General features: G+C 45.3%; 2 protein-coding genes across 2 annotated transcripts in view; one reads left to right on the forward strand and one right to left on the reverse strand.

The window, feature by feature from the left end:
- Nucleotides 1-5,467, reverse strand: part of AHCY (adenosylhomocysteinase) — a 36,833-nt gene extending 31,366 nt beyond the window's left edge. Inside the window, exon 1 of the mRNA XM_075349941.1 lies at nucleotides 5,360-5,467. Coding sequence (XP_075206056.1) covers nucleotides 5,360-5,387 — 28 coding nt within the window. The 5' untranslated portion in view covers nucleotides 5,388-5,467. The remainder of the gene's footprint in view (nucleotides 1-5,359) is intronic.
- ITCH (itchy E3 ubiquitin protein ligase) overlaps nucleotides 1-21,405 on the forward strand; it is a 403,298-nt gene that overhangs the window by 95,708 nt on the left and 286,185 nt on the right. The window lies entirely within an intron of this gene.

The following is a 21,405-nucleotide window of genomic DNA, read 5'->3' on the forward strand; positions in this document are numbered from 1 at the left end:
GGCACGTTTTTTCGTGCGGCAAAAAAAAAACGCATCGCGCCGCATTCGGCCGATGCGGCGCATTTTTCAATGCATGCCTATGGCGGCCGGATGCGGCAATAACCGCATCCGGCCGCCGCATGCGTTTTTTGCCACTGCGCATGCTCAGTAGCATGCCGCAAGCGGCAAAAACCGGACGGGCCACAAAGGAAAAACTTATGCAAAGGATGCGGTGTTTTCACCGCATCCGTTGCATAGCTTCCACAGCCGGATTGAGCTGCAGAGCTCAAGCCGGATGTGTGAAAGCAGCCTTAAAGAAGTCCCTTTTATAACCACAGCCTTCCACTTAGATACACTGCGTCATCGATTGGTTGGACAAGAGCGCCTCTCCCATTGGATGAATCTCAAGCTGCATGGACAATGTTCATCCAAATGATGTCTACAGAAAGACTGAGGGTATACATGTAGTCTGGAAGTCACCGACTAGACAATGGCTACTAAGGTAATCACATTAGCAATACACAACTACAATACAATGATTACTGGAAAAGTCTGGAGAAACAATGCGTCTGGCTTTCAGTGGCCAACACAATTACATGAGTCCAAAAGAGTCTTGTAAAAACAATGAGGGACTTATCCCCCGTCTATAAACAATCATCCTGTCTGGCTGAATGTTAAGAAACTTTAACCCATGAGAGTCCATGTCGTCACAGTTCCCTTTAAGCATTTGTACAATTGACTCCCTGAAGAAGCGGTGTAAAACGTGCGTTGGAGTGTGAGGCGACGAAGCTGGTTGTACGGTCTATTATGGCTACAGGTCTGGTATATGAAATATAGGGGGGGGGGGGGGTAGTCTAATGATGCTGTTCTATTAAATATTTTACGGTTATGAAGGCAAGAATTTGATGCATTACTCTAATGTTTATACACTGGTGATTGTATAATTACTATACGATTTCCCCATATGCTTTAATTTTTTTTATACTATTGTATGACCTGCCTTCCCTGCCTATGGGCATTTATGTAGGTTTTTAATTTGTATTTTTACCATGAATGTTTTTAGAAAATATACCATCAATAAAAAAAAACTTCCTTTAACTGGTTCGATAGTGGTTTATTGGGATATTTTGGTTGATTCGATATTGGGATATCCTGATAGGATTAATTATTGATAATCTTGGAAAATCTAATTTGGGGTTAAAAATATGTAAAGAATCAGCCTGATCTAACCTAAACCAGTGCTATACTGGCACTACCAAAACAATACTGGTGATTGGTTCCCTTTAAGGATACCCTAGCGTTGTATCACACATTGAAGCAATATTTTGTGAGATTTTCACTTTGCAACGTATCTGAAGTAGTATGGGTATTAAGAGATTTTTCAGGACATGGCAAAACAGACAAACGTTACACCACACGGTGCGGCTGCCCACATACAGCAGGCAGTCTGCTCATCATGGTGGTCATTGGAGAGTCACGTGCACAGACTGACGCTCCACGTTTTCACTTGGTAACTGCGAGGTGCAGGAAGCCTTCTGCAGCTAGCCAACTCATTAATACCTAAAAAGGTACCCCTTAATATTAAACTTTTTTGTGATGGTGGTGGGGTGCAGAATGCTTGATGTGTGACTTGACAGACGTCTCTTCAGTGAGGCAGCAGACAAACTCTAGTGCCACCTATTGGAAGTAGCAATCCTAAAAGTCAAAAGTGACCCTTTAGCGAGCCTTGTCATACCACTTAGGATTTATGCCAGATCAGAACCTCAATTCACAGATACGGTGTTTCGGGATGGTTGTCCCTCATCAGTGCAAAGTCTGAGATCTGATCTGGCTGTATGAGAGGCTAAGACGTGGTCTATAGGGGAAAGCTATTCTCTTTGCGGAGACTGACACACCAATCTGTCTGTCAGTGCTGAGGAAACTAAGCGGCAGTGCTCCTCTAGGAATTATGCAATATATGTCACTGACATTAACAGCATCCCAGAAGGCCAAGAGATTAAACACATTCTGTTTAGACAGGAAGAAGAGCTGCACCAGTGGCTAACCTTCGGTCAACCATGATAGAACTAGGAATTAAAGCCCCCCCCCCCCCATAAACATTTCATTGAAGGCAGCCAACAATTGTTGACTCTCCCATACACAGAAGCACTTGTTCGGTTGAGTGTTCCTGTGCTCTCCATGAGAAAACTGGGCACACGTATCGGGCCCAGGTCTCATCTCTGCAAAAATAATGCAGAAACCAGTACAAAAATCAGACATACACAACGACATCTCTGTCAACAATCAGGTGGCCGGTGCCCCATAGACTGTCGGCTGAACGCATCGATAGTGGAGAGTATGGCCAACATTAATCTAATGTGTATGGGGTCCAAAGGGCTCCTATACAACTAAATTTGTATAAACCAGACTACACACCTGGGTCACAACGGTTTACTTTAGGAGGTAGTTATGTCACATCTTTCAGACTCTGGATTATGCAGGATAACACTATTCAATTCATTAGGGTGTATAGACAATGTGCATGAAACACCATAATAAAAAAAAAAAAAAACTGCCAAAAACCTGACAAGCAAGCAAAACATTTGTTCATTGGATGGCATTTTTAATGTTGTTTTAAAAAAAAAAAATCATTGTTCTCAGAAGCACAATCACTCCCTGCTGCCGAGAACCGGGACAGCCTGAGCAGAATGATCTATTACCGATCACTCTGTTCCCATGGGACCTGCAGTCAGTTTGAGCTCACCAGCTCATGTTTACCATCAAAAGTCATGACCCATCATGCCCCCAAGTGTTATTAACCTGCAGGTTGGTATTGTTCTAAAGCTGCCCAGCTTATACTGAAAGCCCAGCTACTGGGAGGAAACGAACTTCATTCCCCCAGGCAGCCTCCAGATTTCAGTCAGAGGGGCAGCTTTAGTCCCTCACTCATTATACCATGAGTACGTCCTGGCACACTGACTGATGGCCGTCTCTGCAGCATATCCATGCTGAGACAGCTGTCAGTAAATATGCCACGGCAGATCCCCATGTACTCCTATGATTTAAAGCCAGAAAGGCTTGGTCCACAAAATTAAGTGTTCCTCTAAAGAGTGGGCTTACATGTAAAGAGGTTGCCCACTACATTTACATTGATGGCCTATCCTTAGGTCATGAATGTCTGACCGGCCAAGGTCTGTCACCCGACACCCCACCGTTCTCAGTGCCAGCCGGAAATGCTCAGTTCCAGAGCTGCCCCGTCAACTGATAGTGGCCAGGTACTACACATCCACCGCCCAATGATATGAATGGGAGGCGGATGTGCTGTACCCAGCCACAGCCACTAATAGTTTATGGGGCAGCTCCGGAACGGAGCATTTGTGGCTGCCTGCTACAGCTGTCAGCAAGAACAGGATAGGCAAGCAATGTAAAAAGGTAGAGGACAACTGCTATTGATTTTGCATTATAAAATGACCAACAATCCGCTGATCTGCGGTCATTTAACAGCCCATTCATAAAGGCAGTCCTTGCTTCCGATCCTGATAGATCAGTAATACCATTCTGTACACACGAGCGGCCATTGTTCTCAGCAACATCAACCATAGACAATGAGCTGCCAAGAATGATTCTCTTGAGCAAATCAAAAGATTATTTCACTTGACAAATGAGTTTTGGTTCTCCTAGGAACCCTACGTTTTGGCCATTGATATGGGGGCACATGCACCCACAAAAAGCAGGAAAGTGCAGCTGTCACACCAGAGCTCTTGGACTACAGGGGGCCCATATACTGGTCCTGCACAGGGGCTCTCTGTCTGCCCCTGCATCACCTACATGCACAGGCTAGACAAAATAATGGCAGATTAGACACTCCTTTGCCATAAGCCAAAAACAGTTACATAGCCAAGATGCTGCCTTACATAAAGGCAAATCTCCAGTGTTGTGTAAGACATGGCGTGTTCTGCTCCGCCGCACAGATCTGCACTGAGAACTGACAGCTCCTATTACACCATGTGCCAACTCAGAGCTGCCGGCTGTGTGATGCATGCTGGGAACTGAAGTCTCACAGCCTAGACAACTAGTCTACAGCCTCTATAGAAAACTACAGCTCCCAGAAAGCTCTGGTATTGCTGAGCTGGGCAGAATGCAGCATGCTGTCCACATGAAGCAGTGCAGAGCCATGATTACAGGGGAAGCTGGGGCAGAGGGGCTGCAGACCACCAGGTCATTGCTGGGCCACGATTACAGGGGGAACAGGGAGAACAGGGAGGGGCTGCAGATCATGGCTCTGCTGTGGCATGCGATTACAGGGGCAGAAGATCACTGGCACACAGACCATGGCACCCAGCAAAGCTATGATTACAGGAGGAACAGGGGGGGGGGGGGGATCATTGGCCACAGCAGAGCCATGATTACAGGGGGATCAGGGGCAGAGGGGCTGCAGACCACCAGATCATTGCTGGGACACAAGCCATGGCACCCAGCAGAGCCATGATTACAGGGGCAGAGGGGCTGCACACCACAGGTCATGGCACCCTGCAGAGCAATGATTACAGGGGGAGCTGCAGACCACCAGGTCATTGCTGGGACACAAGCCATGGCACCCAGCAGAGCCATGATTACAGGGGCAGAGGGGCTGCACACCACAGGTCATGGCACCCAGCAGAGACATTGTAACAGGGGAAGCTGGGGCAGAGGGGCTGCAGACCACCAGGTTATTGCTGGGCCACAGGTCATGGCACCCTGCAGAGCAATGATTACAGGGGGAGCTGAGGACCACCAGGTCATTGCTGGGCCACAGGCCATAGCACCCAGCAGAGCAATGATTACAGGGGGAGCTGCAGACCACCAGGTCATTGCTGGGCCACAGGCCATAGCACCCAGCAGAGCAATGATTACAGGGGGAGCTGCAGACCACCAGGTCATTGCTGGGCCACAGGCCATAGCACCCAGCAGAGCCCTCCAGCACCTCTCTGTAAAGGCCACTGTAGTCCTCCAGTGCTACCCGTTCTATGACAGCCATGCCCATTGCACCTACTTGGCAGTCTTCCTTACTGGTTTACACATGCAGTTAAGCTGGCCATAAAGCTCCCCCCTACCGCCAGGCACTCTGCAGCAGGCACTTGCTCTGGATGGGACTACGTGCCCTGACTGCTCCCATACATCTGCACATGGACCCCGCTGCAAAGCATTATAGAAACCGAACAGTACGGTTACTACAATACCCACAAGCCATGCACGCAAATCACTGGGGCATGCTGGGAGCTGTAGTTCCACATCATATAGGGTGGGACCTTACAGCATGAGCAAGCAGCTCCATACACAAGCCGCCGCCGCATGCATCTGTGCAGCCTGGCACAGCGGAGCCCAGCCACTGCCCGCGCACACTCAGTACTGCGCTGCTTACCAACTTTGTATGGCAGCTTCTCAGACATGATGCAGAGCGAGGAGACCGAACACCAAGCCTGTGCTCCAGCGGCAGAAAGGAAGGCGTGTTGGTGAGGTCTCTTTAAGAATAACCCGCTCTAAGCCATATAAGGCACGGAGTGGGCGTGGTCTTCGTCATCTGACCAAGAGCCCCGTGTTCTGACCTATTTGAATGACAAGTCGCTCAGCCTATCGGAGGCCATAATGATCTTCGCTAGACCCCGCCCCTCCTAGCTGACGTAGCTAGGACCAGTGGACCTTGAGACGTAGTGACGTCACGTATCAGTGACCAAAGGTTGGGGGCTATAAGTGTTTGTGCTCCCATTAATGATTATTCATCTGCATCCACAGGAGCCGGGGCTGCGCTGTGCTGTGCTGTGCTGTGCTGTGCTGTGCTGTGCTGTGCTGTGCTGTGCTGTGCTGTGCTGTGCTGTGCTGTGCTCTTCGCCAGTGTAGTGCTATGGAGGCAGCTTACGGTGCACATAGAGGTGTATAGCGCCACACTGCACCCACGTGCCTCTGTCTAAATAGTGGACAACCCCTTTAAAAGAGGGTTGTCCAGAATAGGTGGGTCTAAACGATGGGAACTGTTCTGTTTGCTGTGTCTCTCAGTAAGCACACTCAGTGGAGATCTTCAGGCTATTTATTAGGTGGTATTGTCAGCCATTACATCTCTCTGCTGCCTGCACTCTGCAGTACCAATTGCAACAGGAACCCCACTATTAACAGCATGGAGGTCCATTCTTTTCCCAACCGCAAGACCAGGTTCCTTGGCACTCCAAACCAGGGCCGCCATTAGGGCAGTCCAAACTACTACTACTACTAACTGGCCCGTTACATCAAGACCATGCCCCATTGGGGCTCACAATCTAGAGTCCCTATCAGTATGTCTTTGGAGTGTGAGAAGAAATCAGAGTACCCAGTGGAAACCCATGGAGAACATACAATCTCCTTGCAGATGTTGTTCTTGGTGGGATTTGAACCCAGGACCCTGGCGCTGCAAGACTACAGTGCAAACCACTGAGCCACCATGCCGCCCACTCTGGTCCAGTACAACAATGAGATGTGACGTATGGACCGCCAGGGCTTGCCATGAATTAGACCAGCTGCAGTATCCCCTCCCCTTACACCCATTTTGTCGGGGCTTTGAGGCATGAAAATGATAAAGTCAGAAAAATTAGGCTTCAAAGTTTTTTCAACTTTTCAAAACTCTCAGAATTTTGGTGTGAAGCTTTAATCAGGCCCAAATAGATAGGTGATCATTTGTGTAATCTCAAATCCCCCTTTGATTCAATGTCAGTGCATGTAAGGAAAGGGGCCTCATGGCGGCTTACACACCGGACCCTATGGTGGAGCACAAAGCACTGAGATTATATGTGAAAGCTGCACATAGTCACTGGCCATAAGGACGCAGGATGAATGTGTTTTTGGCTGAAGACGTCATTGGCTCTCAGCCTGCAGCTAATAGAGTCAACTTCTATCTGGTTCCCATAGCTATCTGACCAGAGGCTCGTCGTGTACAACACCTGGGATTATAGAGGATAAATACCTCAAAGGAACTTTTCCACTTTAATAAGATTTGTATATCCCTAGGGTAGACCGTCACCTCATAATCGATGGGGTCCAACTGTTGGGATCCCAAACACAAGCCAATATATCACAAACTCTGTGTTAATTAGTTGAAGGGGAACCTTTCAGCCCAAAGGAACCGTATAAACTAGGTACATGGCCTTGTTGGGATGTATGTCAGATATTTATCATTGCCACATTCTGCAAAAACTGAAGTTTACTCAAATATGCTAATTAGGGTGTTTGGTGCACCCTGGGTGTGGCCAACACCTTATTAATGGAGTTTGCATTTTGTCTGAGCAGAAGAACAAGATACGAATGCTATACCCTACCGGTATCCACCAACTGGCAGCACAGGTCACGTGACGCTCCGTTGGATGCTGATTTGGAAGGTGGGTATTTTTTTTTTCCAGCTCCCATGGGCCCATGCGAGGTCCCAACAGGGGTTTATAGATGCAATGTCATATTAGCAAAGCCCCTGGGGTGCCAGAATAGCAGAACCCAACAAAGTGGCCTTATTTTACAAACAATGCTCCTTAAAGGAGTTGTCCACTACTAGGACAAGCCCTTCTCATTCCACGTTTCTCCCTATTAAAATAAAAAAAGTCTATACTAACCTCCAGTGGTGGTGCGGTTCCAGGGCTCGCTCTCCCAGGGTTCATGTGAAGTCATGTGAGCCCCTCACCCAATCACCACCCCGACACTCTCTCCCCGCCTTTGGACAAATGAGTTAATCAATATGAAGTTACAGCTGCGGCTGATGCTCACTTCCTGTTGGTTGCTGCTGCGTCAGAAGGCGGGAAGATGGAAGTCGGCGGTGGAACCGCACCACCACTGGGGGTTAGTATAGGCTTTTAGGGAGAAACGTGGAATGAGAAGGGCTTGTCCTAGTAGTGGACAAACCCTTTAATTTATTAATTTCGGGGTATAGTCAGCATTTTGACACCACAGGTGTGTAACAATGTTATGGCATAGGGCCATGAAGATTAAAAATTATATTTTTCACTCATTGATTGTTTTAGACGCTTATTTCTCATTGTCACAGGTGGTAATAGAAGAAAATTGACTCTCCATTTGGTACCCAACTTGACCCAAGCGTGGCAATACAGTCGTAGACTACTGTTAGAGCACATGTCAGGGCTGGGAAGCAGGGTTGCCTTCTTGACTTGTTTTTTCTTCTGGATAGCTTATCAAAAAATCACCGACAGACAATATTGTTTATGGACACATGAGAAAACCGTATTAAGATATTATGATTATAAGTGATCCATGTCTACAGCCCAGAATTCTGATATAAAGACATCAGCTGCATTCACTGTAAACTGTTTTTTTAGTCAAAAAATATGTATAGATTTCTTAAAGTTCAAAAAAATCACATATGGCTTAATTTTTTTTTACAAAGAAGGCAAAAAAGTGGCCTATTTTACAGATTGTCTTGTAATCTCTGGTAACCCTGCTCAGATAGGAAGGGGTGTTATTTGACTCTTCAGAGTAGGGATCCCCAACTTATGGCTCGAGAGACACATGTGGCTCACCGAACCATAATGTGTGGCTTACGGCTGTTAGCCGACTCAGTTCATTAGCACCAGGTCTGTCAAACAGCTATAAAGAGATCTCAAGATGGTGACTTTTACGAGTAACCTCACACAGCCGAGCAGATATGGATGCACTTATACTGGACTTGCAGTTGGAGAGATATATTAAAGGTTTATTCCCATCACCAAGATCTTATCACAATATGTAGTAGGTGTAATAATAAAATTAACAAATACCTCCAATTAGAAATATAATATAGTTCTCCTGATTAGATATGTCAGTTACCTCATGTGCAGGGCATTGCAGGACCATAGGTATCCATAGTTAAGACCGCGAGCAACTAACTCACCACATGAGTGGTTGTAACCACTAAGCTGCAATGCCCTACACATGAGATAAGAGACATAGTTAATTAGTTAATCAGGAGAGCTATACTACATTTCTAATTGTAGAAATTTGCTAATATTCTTATTATTACACCTACTACATATTGGGATAGGATCTTGGAAAAGGGAATACCCCTTTCAGTAAGTGCTAAGCTGGAGGTAGGATGATTTGTCCAGATAAAGGCGTGCTTAAAAATGGATGTTATAGCATTGTGGGATTGCTTGAAGCAACAAAACCAATTGAGAGTAAGTTGGAAACATGTAGATTAAAGTATACTGCTTTGGTGGGATTTCTGTGGGGAAGCTTTGCCTGCCATTGTACCGGTAATGGGGGCTCTGAGTAGTTTTGCAACTGTGGGGGAGGTGGAAGCTGGATGACACTGCTCAGGGGCAAGAGGGGACTCTGGATGTGGCCCACGACCCTCTCTCAGACCTTACTGTGGCTCTCAAGGCAGGGCTGCCACTAGGAATTTCAGGGCCCTTACTAGTAAAATGATTGGGTCCCCTTGAGACTCTGCCCATGCTCCACCCCAGTTCCGCCCCCACTGCTCATACCTTCTACACTCTCACCGCCATGCTTGGAAAATCGTGCATATATGTACACACACACAGTCATGGGCAAAAGTGCTAGCACCCTTAAAGTTGTTCCAAAAAATGAAGTATTTTCCTCAGAAAATTAATAATGCACCCTCTAAATCTCCCCTGTCCATAATACACACTCTACACCGCCCCTCTTCATAATATCTCGCCCACACTGTCCCATGTATAATATCCCCCAAACATACTGCCTCTCTGTAAAACATACCTACACACAATGCCCCATGTATAATATCCTCACACGCACACTGCTTCTCTGTATTATATTTCCCGAACACGCACTGCTCCTCTCATTAATATCCCACACACACAGCTCCTCTGTATAAATATCCCCCCACACACACACACAGCTCCTTTGTGTAATATCTGTCCCACACACAGTGCTCCTCCATATAATATCCCCACTCACACACTGCCCCTCTGTATAATATCCCCCAGACACACTGCTTCTCTATATAATACCCCCGTTACACACACACTGTTTCTCTGTATAATATCCCCGCACACACACTACTCCTCTGTATAATATCCCCACACACACTGCTCCTCTGTATAATAACTTGAATCTGAGAAAAGTAATAAATAAAACTTATGAAAATGAACAAATGAAAGTCAGACATTGCTTTTCAACCATGCTTCCACAAAATTTTTAAAAACATTAAACTCATGAAACAGGCCTGGACAGAAATGATGGTACCCCCGAAAATAATGTGACAAAAGTGACATGTTAAATCAAGTTGTGTCCATTAATTAGCATCACAGGTGTCTACAATCTTGTAATCAGTCAGTGGGCCTGTATATAGGGCTACAGATACTCACTGTGCTGTGTAGTGAAATGGTGTGTAGTGAAATGGTGTGTACCACACTCAACATGGACCAATGGAAGCGAAGGAAAGCGTTGTTGCAGGAGATTAGAAAGAAAATTGTAGACAAGCACGTTAAAGGTAAAGGTTATAAGACCATCTCCAAGTAGCTTGATGTTCCTGTGACTACAGTTGCACATATTATTTAGAAATTTAAGATCCATGGGACTGTAGCTAACCACCCTAGATGTGACCGCAGGAGGAAAATTGAAAAATCAAAAAAAAATTGATAACAAATCAAAAAGACGGATAATACAAATAGTAACAAAAGAGCCCATAAAAACTTCTAAAGAGATTAAAGGTGAACTTCAAACTCAAGGAACATCAGTGTCAGATCGCACCATCCGTCGTTGTTTGAACCAAAGTGGACTTCATGGGAAACGACCAAGGAGGACACCATTGTTGAAATAAAATCATAAAAAAGCCAGACTGGAATTTGCTAAACTACATGTTAACAAGCCACAAAGCTTCTGGGAGAATATCTTATGGACAGATGAGAAAAAATAGAACTTTTTGGCAAGGCACATCAGCTGTGTCCCAACTGTGAAACATGGAGGAGGCTCTGTTATGTTCTGGGGCTGCTTTGCTGCATTTGGCGCAGGGTGTCTTGAATCTGTGCAGGGCAAAATTAAATCTCAAGACTATCAAGAGATTCTAGAGAAAAATGTGCTGTCCAGTGTCAGAAAGCTTGGTCTCAGTCTCAGGTCATGGGTCTTGCAACAGGATAATGACCCAAAACACACAGCTAAGAACACCCAAGAATGGCTAAGGGGAAAACATTGCACTATTCTGAAGGGGCCTTCTATGAGCCCTGACCTAAATTTAATTGAGCATCTTTGGAAAGAGCTGAAACATGGCGTCTGGAAAAGGCAACCTTCAAACACGAAACAACTGGAGGAGTTTATTCTTGAGGAGTGGCCAAAATACCTGTCGAGAGGTGCAGAAGTCTCATTAACAGTTACAGGAATTGTTTTATTGCAGTGATTTCCTCAAAAGGTTGTGCAACAAAATATTAAGTTAAGGATACCACCGTTTCTGTACATTTTTTTTTTATTCTGTGGAAGCATGGTTAAAATGCAATGTCTGACTTTCATTTGTTCATTTTCATACATTTTTTTATTTATTATTACTTTTGTCAGATTCAAGTTATTTCTGTGACCACTGTGGGTTTTTCTTTCATTAAATGAGGGGTACCAACAAATTTGACCATATGTGTAATATCCCCCCACACACACACTGCCCCTCTGTATAATACCCCCCCACACACACACTGCCCCTCTGTATAATATTCCCACACACACACTGCCCCACTGTATAATATCCCCATACACACACTGCCCCCCTGGATAATATCCTCCACACACACTACCCCTCTGTATAATATCCCCTCACCCACTGCCTCTCTGTATAATATCCCTCCAGTACACTGCCTCTTTGTATACTAACCCCCACACAAGCTGCCCATCTTGTAGATTCACATTGAAGGCATACTATGAATTAACACATGTGGAATGAAATACTTAACAAAAAAGTGTAAAACAACTGAAAATATGTCTTATATTCTAGGTTCTTCAAAGTAGCCAACGTTTGCTTTCATTACTGCTTTGCACACTCTTGGCAATCTCTTGATGAGCTTCAAGAGGTAGTCACCGGAAATGGTCTTCCAACAGTCTTGAAGGAGTTCCCAGAGATGCTTAGCACTTGTTGGCCCTTTTGCCTTCACTGTGCAGTCTAGCTCACCCCAAACCATCTCGATTGGGTTCAGGTCTGGTGACTGTGGAAGGCAGGTCACCTGGCATAGCACCCCATCACTCTCCTTCTTAGTGAAATAGCCCTTACACAGCCTGGAGGTGTGTTTGGGGTCATTGTCCTGTTGAAAAATAAATGATGGTCCAATTAAACGCAAACGGGATAGAATAGCATGCCACTGCAAGATGCTGTGGTAGCCATGCTGGTTCAGTATGCCTTCAATTTTGAATAAACCCCCAACAGTGTCACCAGCAAAGCATCCCCACATCATCACACCTCCTCCTCCATGCTTCACGGTGGGAACCGGGCATGTAGAGTCTATCCATTCACCTTTTCTGCGTCGCACAAAGACACGGTGGTTGGATCCAAAAATCTCACATTTGGACTCATCAGACCAAAGCACAGATTTCCACTGGTCTAATGTCCATTCCTTGTGTTCTTTAGCCCAAACAAGTCTCTTCTGCTTGTTGCCTGTCCTTAGCAGTGGTTTTCTAGCAGCTATTTTACCATGAAGGCCTGCTGCACAAAGTCTCCTCTTAACAGTTGTTCTAGAGATGTGTCTGCTGCTAGAACTCTATGTGGCATTGAGTTGGTCTCTAATCTGAGCTGCTGTTAACGTGCGATTTCTGAGGTTGGTGACTCGGATAAACTTATCCTCCCCAGCAGAGGTGACTCTTGGTCTTCCTTTCCTGGGGCAGTCCTCATGTGAGGCAGTTTCTTTGTAGCGTTTGATGGTTTTTGCTACAGCACTTGGGGACACTTTCAAAGTTTTCCCAATTTTTCGGACTGACTGACCTTCATTTCTTAAAGTAATGATGGCCACTCATTTTTCTTTACTTATCTGTTTTTTTCTTGCCATAATACAAATTCTACCAGTCTATTCAGTAGGACTATCAGCTGTGTATCCACCAGACTTCTGCACAACACAACTGATGGTTCCAACCTCTTTTATAAGGCAAGAAATCCCACTAATTAAACTTGACATGGAACACCTGTGAAGTGAAAACCATTTCAAGTGACTACCTCTTGAAGCTCATCAAGAGAATGCCAAGAGTGTGCAAAGCAGTAATCAAAGCAAAAGGTGGCTACTTTGAAGAACCTAGAACATAAGACATATTTTCAGTTGTTTCATACTTTTTTGTTAAGTATTTCATTCCACATGTGCTAATTCATAGTTTTGATGCCTTCAATGTGAATCTACAATTTTCAGAGTCATGAAAATAAAGAAAACTCTTTGAATGAAAAGGTGTGTCTAAACTTTTGGTCTGTACTGTATATAGATGAAAGCAATTAAGCGGTCGAGTAGGGTGCTGGGGAGAGAAAGATATTCTATTAAATGCAAGATTAGAGAACACAAACCTTTATTATCCCTTTAGCTGACCACAACGCGTTTCGATAGACAAAGCTATCATCAGGTATTTGGGTTTTTTTCTTCCTGGTATGTATGTCCCCATCCTGGGCCCTTCCTGATATGTATGTTCCCATCTTGGTTTATTGTTTCCTTCCTAGTATATATGTCCTCCTCCTGGTATATATGTCCCGATCCTGGGACCCTCCTGGTATATATGTTCCCATCCTAGTATATATATCCTATCCGAGTATGTACAGTGCTGGCCAAAAGTATTGGCACCCCTGCAATTCTGTCAGATAATACTCAGTTTCTTCTTGAAATTGATTGCAATCACAAATTCTTTGGTATTATTATCGTCATTTAATTTGTCTTCAAACAAAAAAAATAAAGAAAATTGTTATAAAGCCAAATTGGATATAATTCCACACCAAACATAAAAAAGGGGGTGGACAAAAGTATTGGCACTCTTTGAAAAATCATGTGATGCTTCTCTAATTTGTGTAATTAACAGCACCTGTAACTTACCTGTGGCACCTAACAGGTGTTGGCAATAACTAAATCACACTTGCAGCCAGTTGACATGGATTAAAGTTGACTCAACCTCTGTCCTGTGTCCTTGTGTGTACCACATTGATAATGGAGACAAGAAAGGACTGAGGACTTCTGTCTGAGGACTTCAGAATCCAAATTGTGAGGAAGCATGAGCAATCTCAAGGCTACAAGTCCATCTCCAAAGACCTGAAAGTTCCTGTGTCTACGGTGCACAGTGTCATCAAGAAGTTTAAAGCCCATGGCACTGTGGCTAACCTCCCTAGATGTGGAAGGAAAAGAAAAATTGATTTCAACGCAAGATTGTGCGGATGGTGGATAAAGAACCTCGACTAACATCCAAACAAGTTCAAGCTGCCCTGCAGTCCGAGGGTATAACAGTGTCAACCCGTACTATCCGTCGGTGTCTGAATGAATAGGGACTGTATATGGTAGGATACCCAGGAAGACCCCACTTCTTACCCCGAGACATAAAAAAGCCAGGCTGGAGTTTGCTAAAACTTACATGAGAAAGCCTAAAACGTTTTGGAAGAATGTTCTCTGGTCAGATGAGACAAAAGTAGAGCTTTTTGGGAAAAGCCATCAACATAGAGTTTACAGGAAAAAAAAAGAGGCATTCAAAGAAAAGAACACGGGCCCTACAGTCAAACATGGCGGAGGTTCCCTGATGTTTTGCGGTTGCTTTGCTGCCTCTGGCACTGGACTGCTTGACCGTGTGCATGGCATTATGAAGTCTGAAGACTACCAACAAATTTTGCAGCATAATGTAGGGCTCAGTGTGAGAAAGCTGGGTCTTCCTCAGAGGTCATGGGTCTTCCAGCAGGACAATGACCCAAAACACACTTCAAAAAGCACTAGAAAATGGTTTGATAGAAAGCACTGGAGACTGCTAAAGTGGCCAGCAATGAGTCCAGACCTGAATCCCATAGAACACCTGTGGAGAGATCTCAAAATGGCAGTTTGGAGAAGGCACCCTTCAAATCTCAGGGACCTGGAGCAGTTTGACAAAGAAGAATGGTCTAAAATTCCAGCAGAGCATTGTAAGAAACTCATTGATGGTTACCGGAAGCGGTTGGTCGCAGTTATTTTGGCTAAAGGGGGCTTTACACGCTTCAATATCGTTAATGTTTTATTGTCGGGATCACATTGTTAGTGACGCACATCCGGCGTCATTAACAATATCGCAGCGTGTAATACTTACCAGCGACCTTAGGCGACCTCAAAAATGGTGAAAATCGTTCACCATGGAGAGGTCGTCCCAAACTCAAAAATCGGTAAGGGTTGTTTAGCGTTGTGGTTCATCGCTCATGCGGCAGCACACATCGCTATGTGTGACACCGCATGAGCGAGGACCGTCTCCTTACCTGCCGCCGGCCGCAATGCAGAAGGAAGAGGTGGGCGGGATGTTTACATCACGCTCAGCTCCGCCCCTCCGCTTTAATTGGCCGGCCGCTTAGTGACGTTGCGGTGACGTCGCTGTGATGCCGAACGTCCCTCCCCCTTGAAGGAGGGATTGTTCGTCAGTCACAGCGATGACGACGACCAGGAAAGTATGTGTGACGCTGCGTAGCGATAATGTTCGCTACGGCAGCGATCACAAACAATCGCATGCGCGACGGGGGCGGGTACTTACACGCTCGCTATCGCTAGAAATTGCTAGCGATATCGCTACCGTGTAAAGCCCCCTTAAAGGTTGTGCAACCAAGTATTAGGCTAAGGGTGCCAATACTTTTGTCTGGCCCATTTTTGGTGTTTTGTGCGAAATGATCAATGATTTGATTTTTGTTTCATTCTCTTTCGTGTTTTTCCAACAATAATACTTCCCCCAAAAATAAGCCCTAGCAGGGATTTTTAGCATTTTTGGAGCAAGGCTTTGATATAAGCCCTACTCCAAAAATAAGCACTAGTCGCGGTTCAATAATGAAGTCTCTGTGCAGCTAAAAAAACTTAAAGATACGCAGGACACTTCAGTATCGACAGAGGATAACCCGCAATCACACTTACCAGATGCCGAGCAGAGGACCTGCAGTGATCACACCCCCGCACACATTAGATCTCACACACACAAACATCGGATCGCACACACATCAGATCACACACACACTAACCACATCCAACGACGCCGTTTTTTTTTCGCCGGCAGAATCCTGAGAGGCTGTGCGGTGGAGCACAAGGACCTGCCGCAATGCTTGCTTACAGGACCTGCGACACGTGACTTCCTCCCCTCGTTCCCTGGGGCCGTAAGCATCCTGTAACGCTGGATGTGATGAATGACTGAGTGAGTCTGTGTGTGATCTGATGTGTGTGTGATCTGCTGTGTGTGAGTGTGTTGGGCAGAAGCAGAGGAGGACGGCGTGCAGCATAGTTGCTGGGAGTGCCCACCGGAGGTCACAGGAGGACCTGGGAGCCACACAGATGTCCAGGTCTGGTAAGTATGAGTCTCCTGGAAAGTGGGGGGTCTGCTTTTTTGGGGGGTAAACTTACCCCCAACCATGTTTCTCCAAGAATAAGACCACCTCCAAAAATAAGCCCTAGTGCTTTTCTGGGGGACAAAAATGTATAAGACAGTGTCTTATTTTTGGAAAAACACGGTATACTGTATATCCCACTCCTGGGCACATTCTGGTATAATGTCATTCCCATCCCGGTTTTTGTCCCCTTTTTGGTATATATGCACTCTTTCTTGTATACATTCCCTTCCATTGCCTCTCCTTTTATAAATTTGTCTGCCGCAAAAAGATAAAAAAACATTTTACTCACCCTCCCTGGCTCCCATGTTGTGTGGTGTCCTCTCTGAGCTGCCATGCATTTAGGCTGGATGTGCACCCTCCGACGCGCATCCAGCTAAAGCTAGGCAGGGGCTGGGGACTGCAGGCCCACCCATTACCCCTGGAGATCTTCAGCTCTTGAAGCGCCTACAATGTCCTGCCAGATGCCATGTCCTCGCCACCTCTGCATTGCCTGCAGCACTGTGATGAGGTGCAGAGTGATGACCTCCCTGCTCAGCTCCGCTGCGTTGCTTTCGGCCACATGGCTAATTTGTATGCGATGCTCTAGAAGAGCTTTGCATGCACAGTAGTCATATGTAGTGGTTGAAGCGACACTGCTGGGCTACCCTGCTGCAGCTGTGACTGGGGCTGGGTGACGAGGGGTGCCCAGCCAGGGCTTAATAAAGCTATGTAATTATCCCGGGCACAGCTAGCGCCCCCCATCTTCACCAGGCCCGATACACCAGTCATGATTATGATGCCCTGATGGCAGCCCTGTCTCAAGGTAAGAAAGGTTGGGGGCCACGGCTTTAGAGATATGTGTCCTGTAAAGTGTCTGGGCACACTGCAGAGCCCAGAAGGAAGGGCTGGCTTTCAGACTTAATTTTGCTAGATTGTGTTTTGGAAGCCATGTTGTTTTTCCTGCGCTGCGGCTGTCAATTAAAGAGAACCTGCCACCAGATTTTCCCCTATAAGATGCAGCAATCACCAGTAAGTTCTTATATACCGCATTCTAGAACACTATATAAGTGCCCAGTCCGCTCTGTAGAACGTTAAAAACACCTTTATAATACCCAAGGGGCTGTCCGGTCCAATGCGTGTAGCGCAATGGAGGCCTCTGTGTGAATGACGCAGGAAGAGTCATGTACACGGGTCTGGGCAGGAGGGCAGTGGTCACACAAGATAGAGGAGGCACTTAACTGAGAACAGCGACACCCATCGGACTGGACCACCCCCATGTGAGTATTTTAAAGGTATATTTTAACGTTATACAGAGCGGCCTGGGCTCCTATACACAGTATTCTGGAATATTGTATATAAGGGCTTGGTGGTGGTGGCTGCACATTATAAGGGAAAATCCTGGTGACAGGTTCCCTTTAACACAGCAGTGTCACATGACTCACTGGATATAGCTGCACAGACATCATCGGAACAGCGCCACTGCGGGAGGTGAGCATCAATTCTTTTTTTATTTTACATGGGGCCCTGAAGGGATTAAGTAGAATTTGTCCAGTAGTGGATGACTTCTTTAAAGATATATGCTCAATGACTTGGAACTTGATGGTGACAATAGGTGAAAAGTACGAGTTACATAGACATTTATTTCTTAGAAGTGACGCTTCATACAGTGGGAGTTATCAGTAGATTTTAGCTAAATGTGGTGGAAAATAGAAAATATAGTATATGCATTACCGCATGTTTAGCTCCTTGCAATATTCCTCAGCATTCAGTAGGCAGATTACACATGGTCAGTTTCTACCAGATACTAAAGATTATCTCACCATTTATGCTTACATAAATGTCCCGGAAGATCTGGACCTTTTATCTAGCTTTGGATCTCCATAAACCAGTACCTAGTCATTAGCTGTTGTGTGTCTGAATGAAAGCAGATGGAAAATACTGACTTAAAATGTCATATTTCCTGCTTACTGGTGTCACCTGCTTCTTCTACAGATGATTATCATGCAGCATGATGAGTGCTCTTCTCGCATATCACTAACCGGATGTTTACTGTCACAATTAATGTAATCATCCTCACTTAACCGAATACTACTATATATGTGACCTCTACTTAAAGGTTTATCTATTATCTAAAGGCCCTAGGACAGAATGTCACAGCGTATTACATTCTGCACTGCATGACAACATGTATATAGTACTGTGCAAAAGCTTTAGGCAGGGGTGGAAAAAGTTCTGCACAGTGAGAATGCTTCAATGTAAAAGTGTTTGTAGTTTATTTTTATCAATTAACAAAATGCCAAGTGATTGAACAAAAGAGAAGCAGAACTCAAATCAATATTTAATGTGACCACCCTTAAGGCTGCTTTACACGCAGCGACATAGCTAGCAATGTCGCTGGTGAAAGCACTCGCCCCCGTTGGTTGTGCGTCACGGGCAAATCGCTGCCCGTGGCGCACAACATCGCTAGGACCCGTCACACTATACTTACCTGCTTAGCGACGTCGGTGTGGCCGACGAACTGTCTCCTTTCTAAGGGGGTGGTTCATGCGGCGTCACAGCAACATCACACGGCAGCCGTCCAATAGAAGCGGGGGGCAGAGAAGCAGCCGAAAGAAAGTGACGCCCACCTCGTTGCCGGAGGACACAGGTACGGTGATGTTCGTCGTTCCTGGGGTGTCGAACATGGCGATGTGTGCTGCCTCAGGAAAGAAGAACAACCTGTGTCCTGCACCAGCAACGATATTTGGGATTAGAACGACGTTTCAACGATCAACGATTTGGTGAGTAATTTTGATCGTTAGCGGTCGTTCGTATATTTCACACACAACGACGTCGCTAATGAGGCCGGATGTGCGTCACTAATTCCATGACCCCAACGACATCTCATTAGTGATGTTGTTGCGTGTAAAGCCCCCTGTATTCTCCAAACAGCATCAGTTCTTCTAGGTACACTTACACAAAGTGAGAGGTTTTGTAGGACTATAGCCAGGTGTGTGGTGTTATCAATTATATCAAAACAGGCAGTAATGATCATTATTTTCATATGTACTGTAGGTTGAAACACAGTCATTAACAGAAACAGCAGTATAGGAGGCTTAAAACTGGGTGAGGAGCAGCCAAACTTCACTACAAAGGTGAGGCTGTGGAAGACAATTTCATATCACAGGTCATACACTCTGGTAAGATGGAGAGAAGCAACAACACACAAGGTAATAATATTATTAATAATTTGTATTCATAGATCGACAACATATGCTGCAGCACTTTACAATTCAAAGTGGACAATATCAGACATTACGGAATAACACAATTTGACAGATACCAGGAGGAGTGACGGCCCTGCTTGCAAGCTTAAAATCTTTAAAGGTAGTTATACTGCATCAGCAATGTCTCTCCAAGGTAAAGATATCATAGTAGATCAGGGTTTCAAGGTGTGGTGCTCGAGCTCTTTTGAAGCCGAACCAAGAAATGAGCTTTGCTGAGGACTGTGCAATGGTCAGCCAAGGAAACTTAGTGCCACAAAAGAAAAACTTATGGATTCTTATTTCCCTTCGAAATCAGAAGATGTCAAGTGGCACTGTTAGCTCAAAAATGGTAGCAACTAGCTAAAGCCATCTACTGGAGAAATGTGGTCAAAGTCATCAATATCAAAAAATTTGCAAATCCGTCACATCCTGTGTTGCTTAAAAAGTGGTCAAAAGTCATCTTCATGTAAGAATTTCTTCTAAAAATGTTTGATTTCTATATGGAAATAAGGCCAAGCAACTCAACGATGCACTAAAACAGGACTAGGGCTGCAGATGTTCTGGATTGATGGGTCATTTGCTAAAATGCAGCTCCAAACTTGCAATGATCCTCCATCATGCTCCACTGTTGTCTGCAGACACTCATTGTTGTACCCCTCTCCAGCCCTCCAACGACAAACTGCCTTCTGTTACTCACAAATATTTCAGATTTTGGCTCTTGGCATTGATTTAGCGCACCTGCTGACATTTATGTGCATCCTGATTCCTATGTGCATAGTTGGGTCACATGGTCTTGTTTCCATGTCAAAAGTAAGGTTTTTGGACATAAATCTTGCATAAGAACCACTTCTGTCCAGACTTCTCTAAACAGTATATGGCTGTAACGAAGTCCCACTGGTTGCTGTCAGTTTTGAGCTAATGGAACTGCTGGACAACTTCTGATTTTGACCGTATATTTCGTTTTATAACATGCAATGAATTTTTTGGCTGTCCTCGGGTGATCACTTATCGAACATAGAACTGACTCCATTCCTCCTGTCCCTAACTGGCACATGGCGCACCATCAATAGAAGATACGGCTTGACCAAATATCCGGGACCTCTGACGCCTCTGGTGGGTAACCCTCAGTTCCCCTGTTGGCTACACGAGTTCCACCCCAGTCTTATCTCTGTCTACACAATGGGAATTCCCCGTGTTAGGGATGTGGTATCCTCCGCAGCTTGTAGAACATTGAACTCCCTATTGGAAGATAGAAGGACGGAACCGGGACACTGGTTTCTTTATCTTCAACTTCGAAGTTACGTGGATTCTTTGACACCGGGGTCCAGATCTGATGAGGGAATGACCCATTTTGAAAAGCTATGTATTGCTCAGGAGACACCAACTCATTTTATCTCTACAATCTATAAAATAGTGTCGCTACAGAGTGGGGGAGGGGGCCTGCCCGCATACGTAGACCAGTGGCATAGAGAGATGGGTCATGTTTTTCCTGAAAAACTTTGGAACAAAACTTTTACCTTAACACACAAATTAACAGTATCCAGTAGGATACAAGAACTAAATTAAATTTTTTTTTATCCAGATGGTATAGAACGCCAGACAAACTCCATAAGATTTTCCCAGAGGTTGCCGACAAGTGTTGGAGGTGTCGGGGATCACCAGGGACAATGCTACACGTTTGGTGGACATGCACAGCGATTAGAAAACTGTGGGATGAAATTTTCTCCCTAT

Source organism: Anomaloglossus baeobatrachus, chromosome 5 (genome assembly GCF_048569485.1).
Source record: "Anomaloglossus baeobatrachus isolate aAnoBae1 chromosome 5, aAnoBae1.hap1, whole genome shotgun sequence".
NCBI lineage: Eukaryota > Metazoa > Chordata > Amphibia > Anura > Aromobatidae > Anomaloglossus > Anomaloglossus baeobatrachus.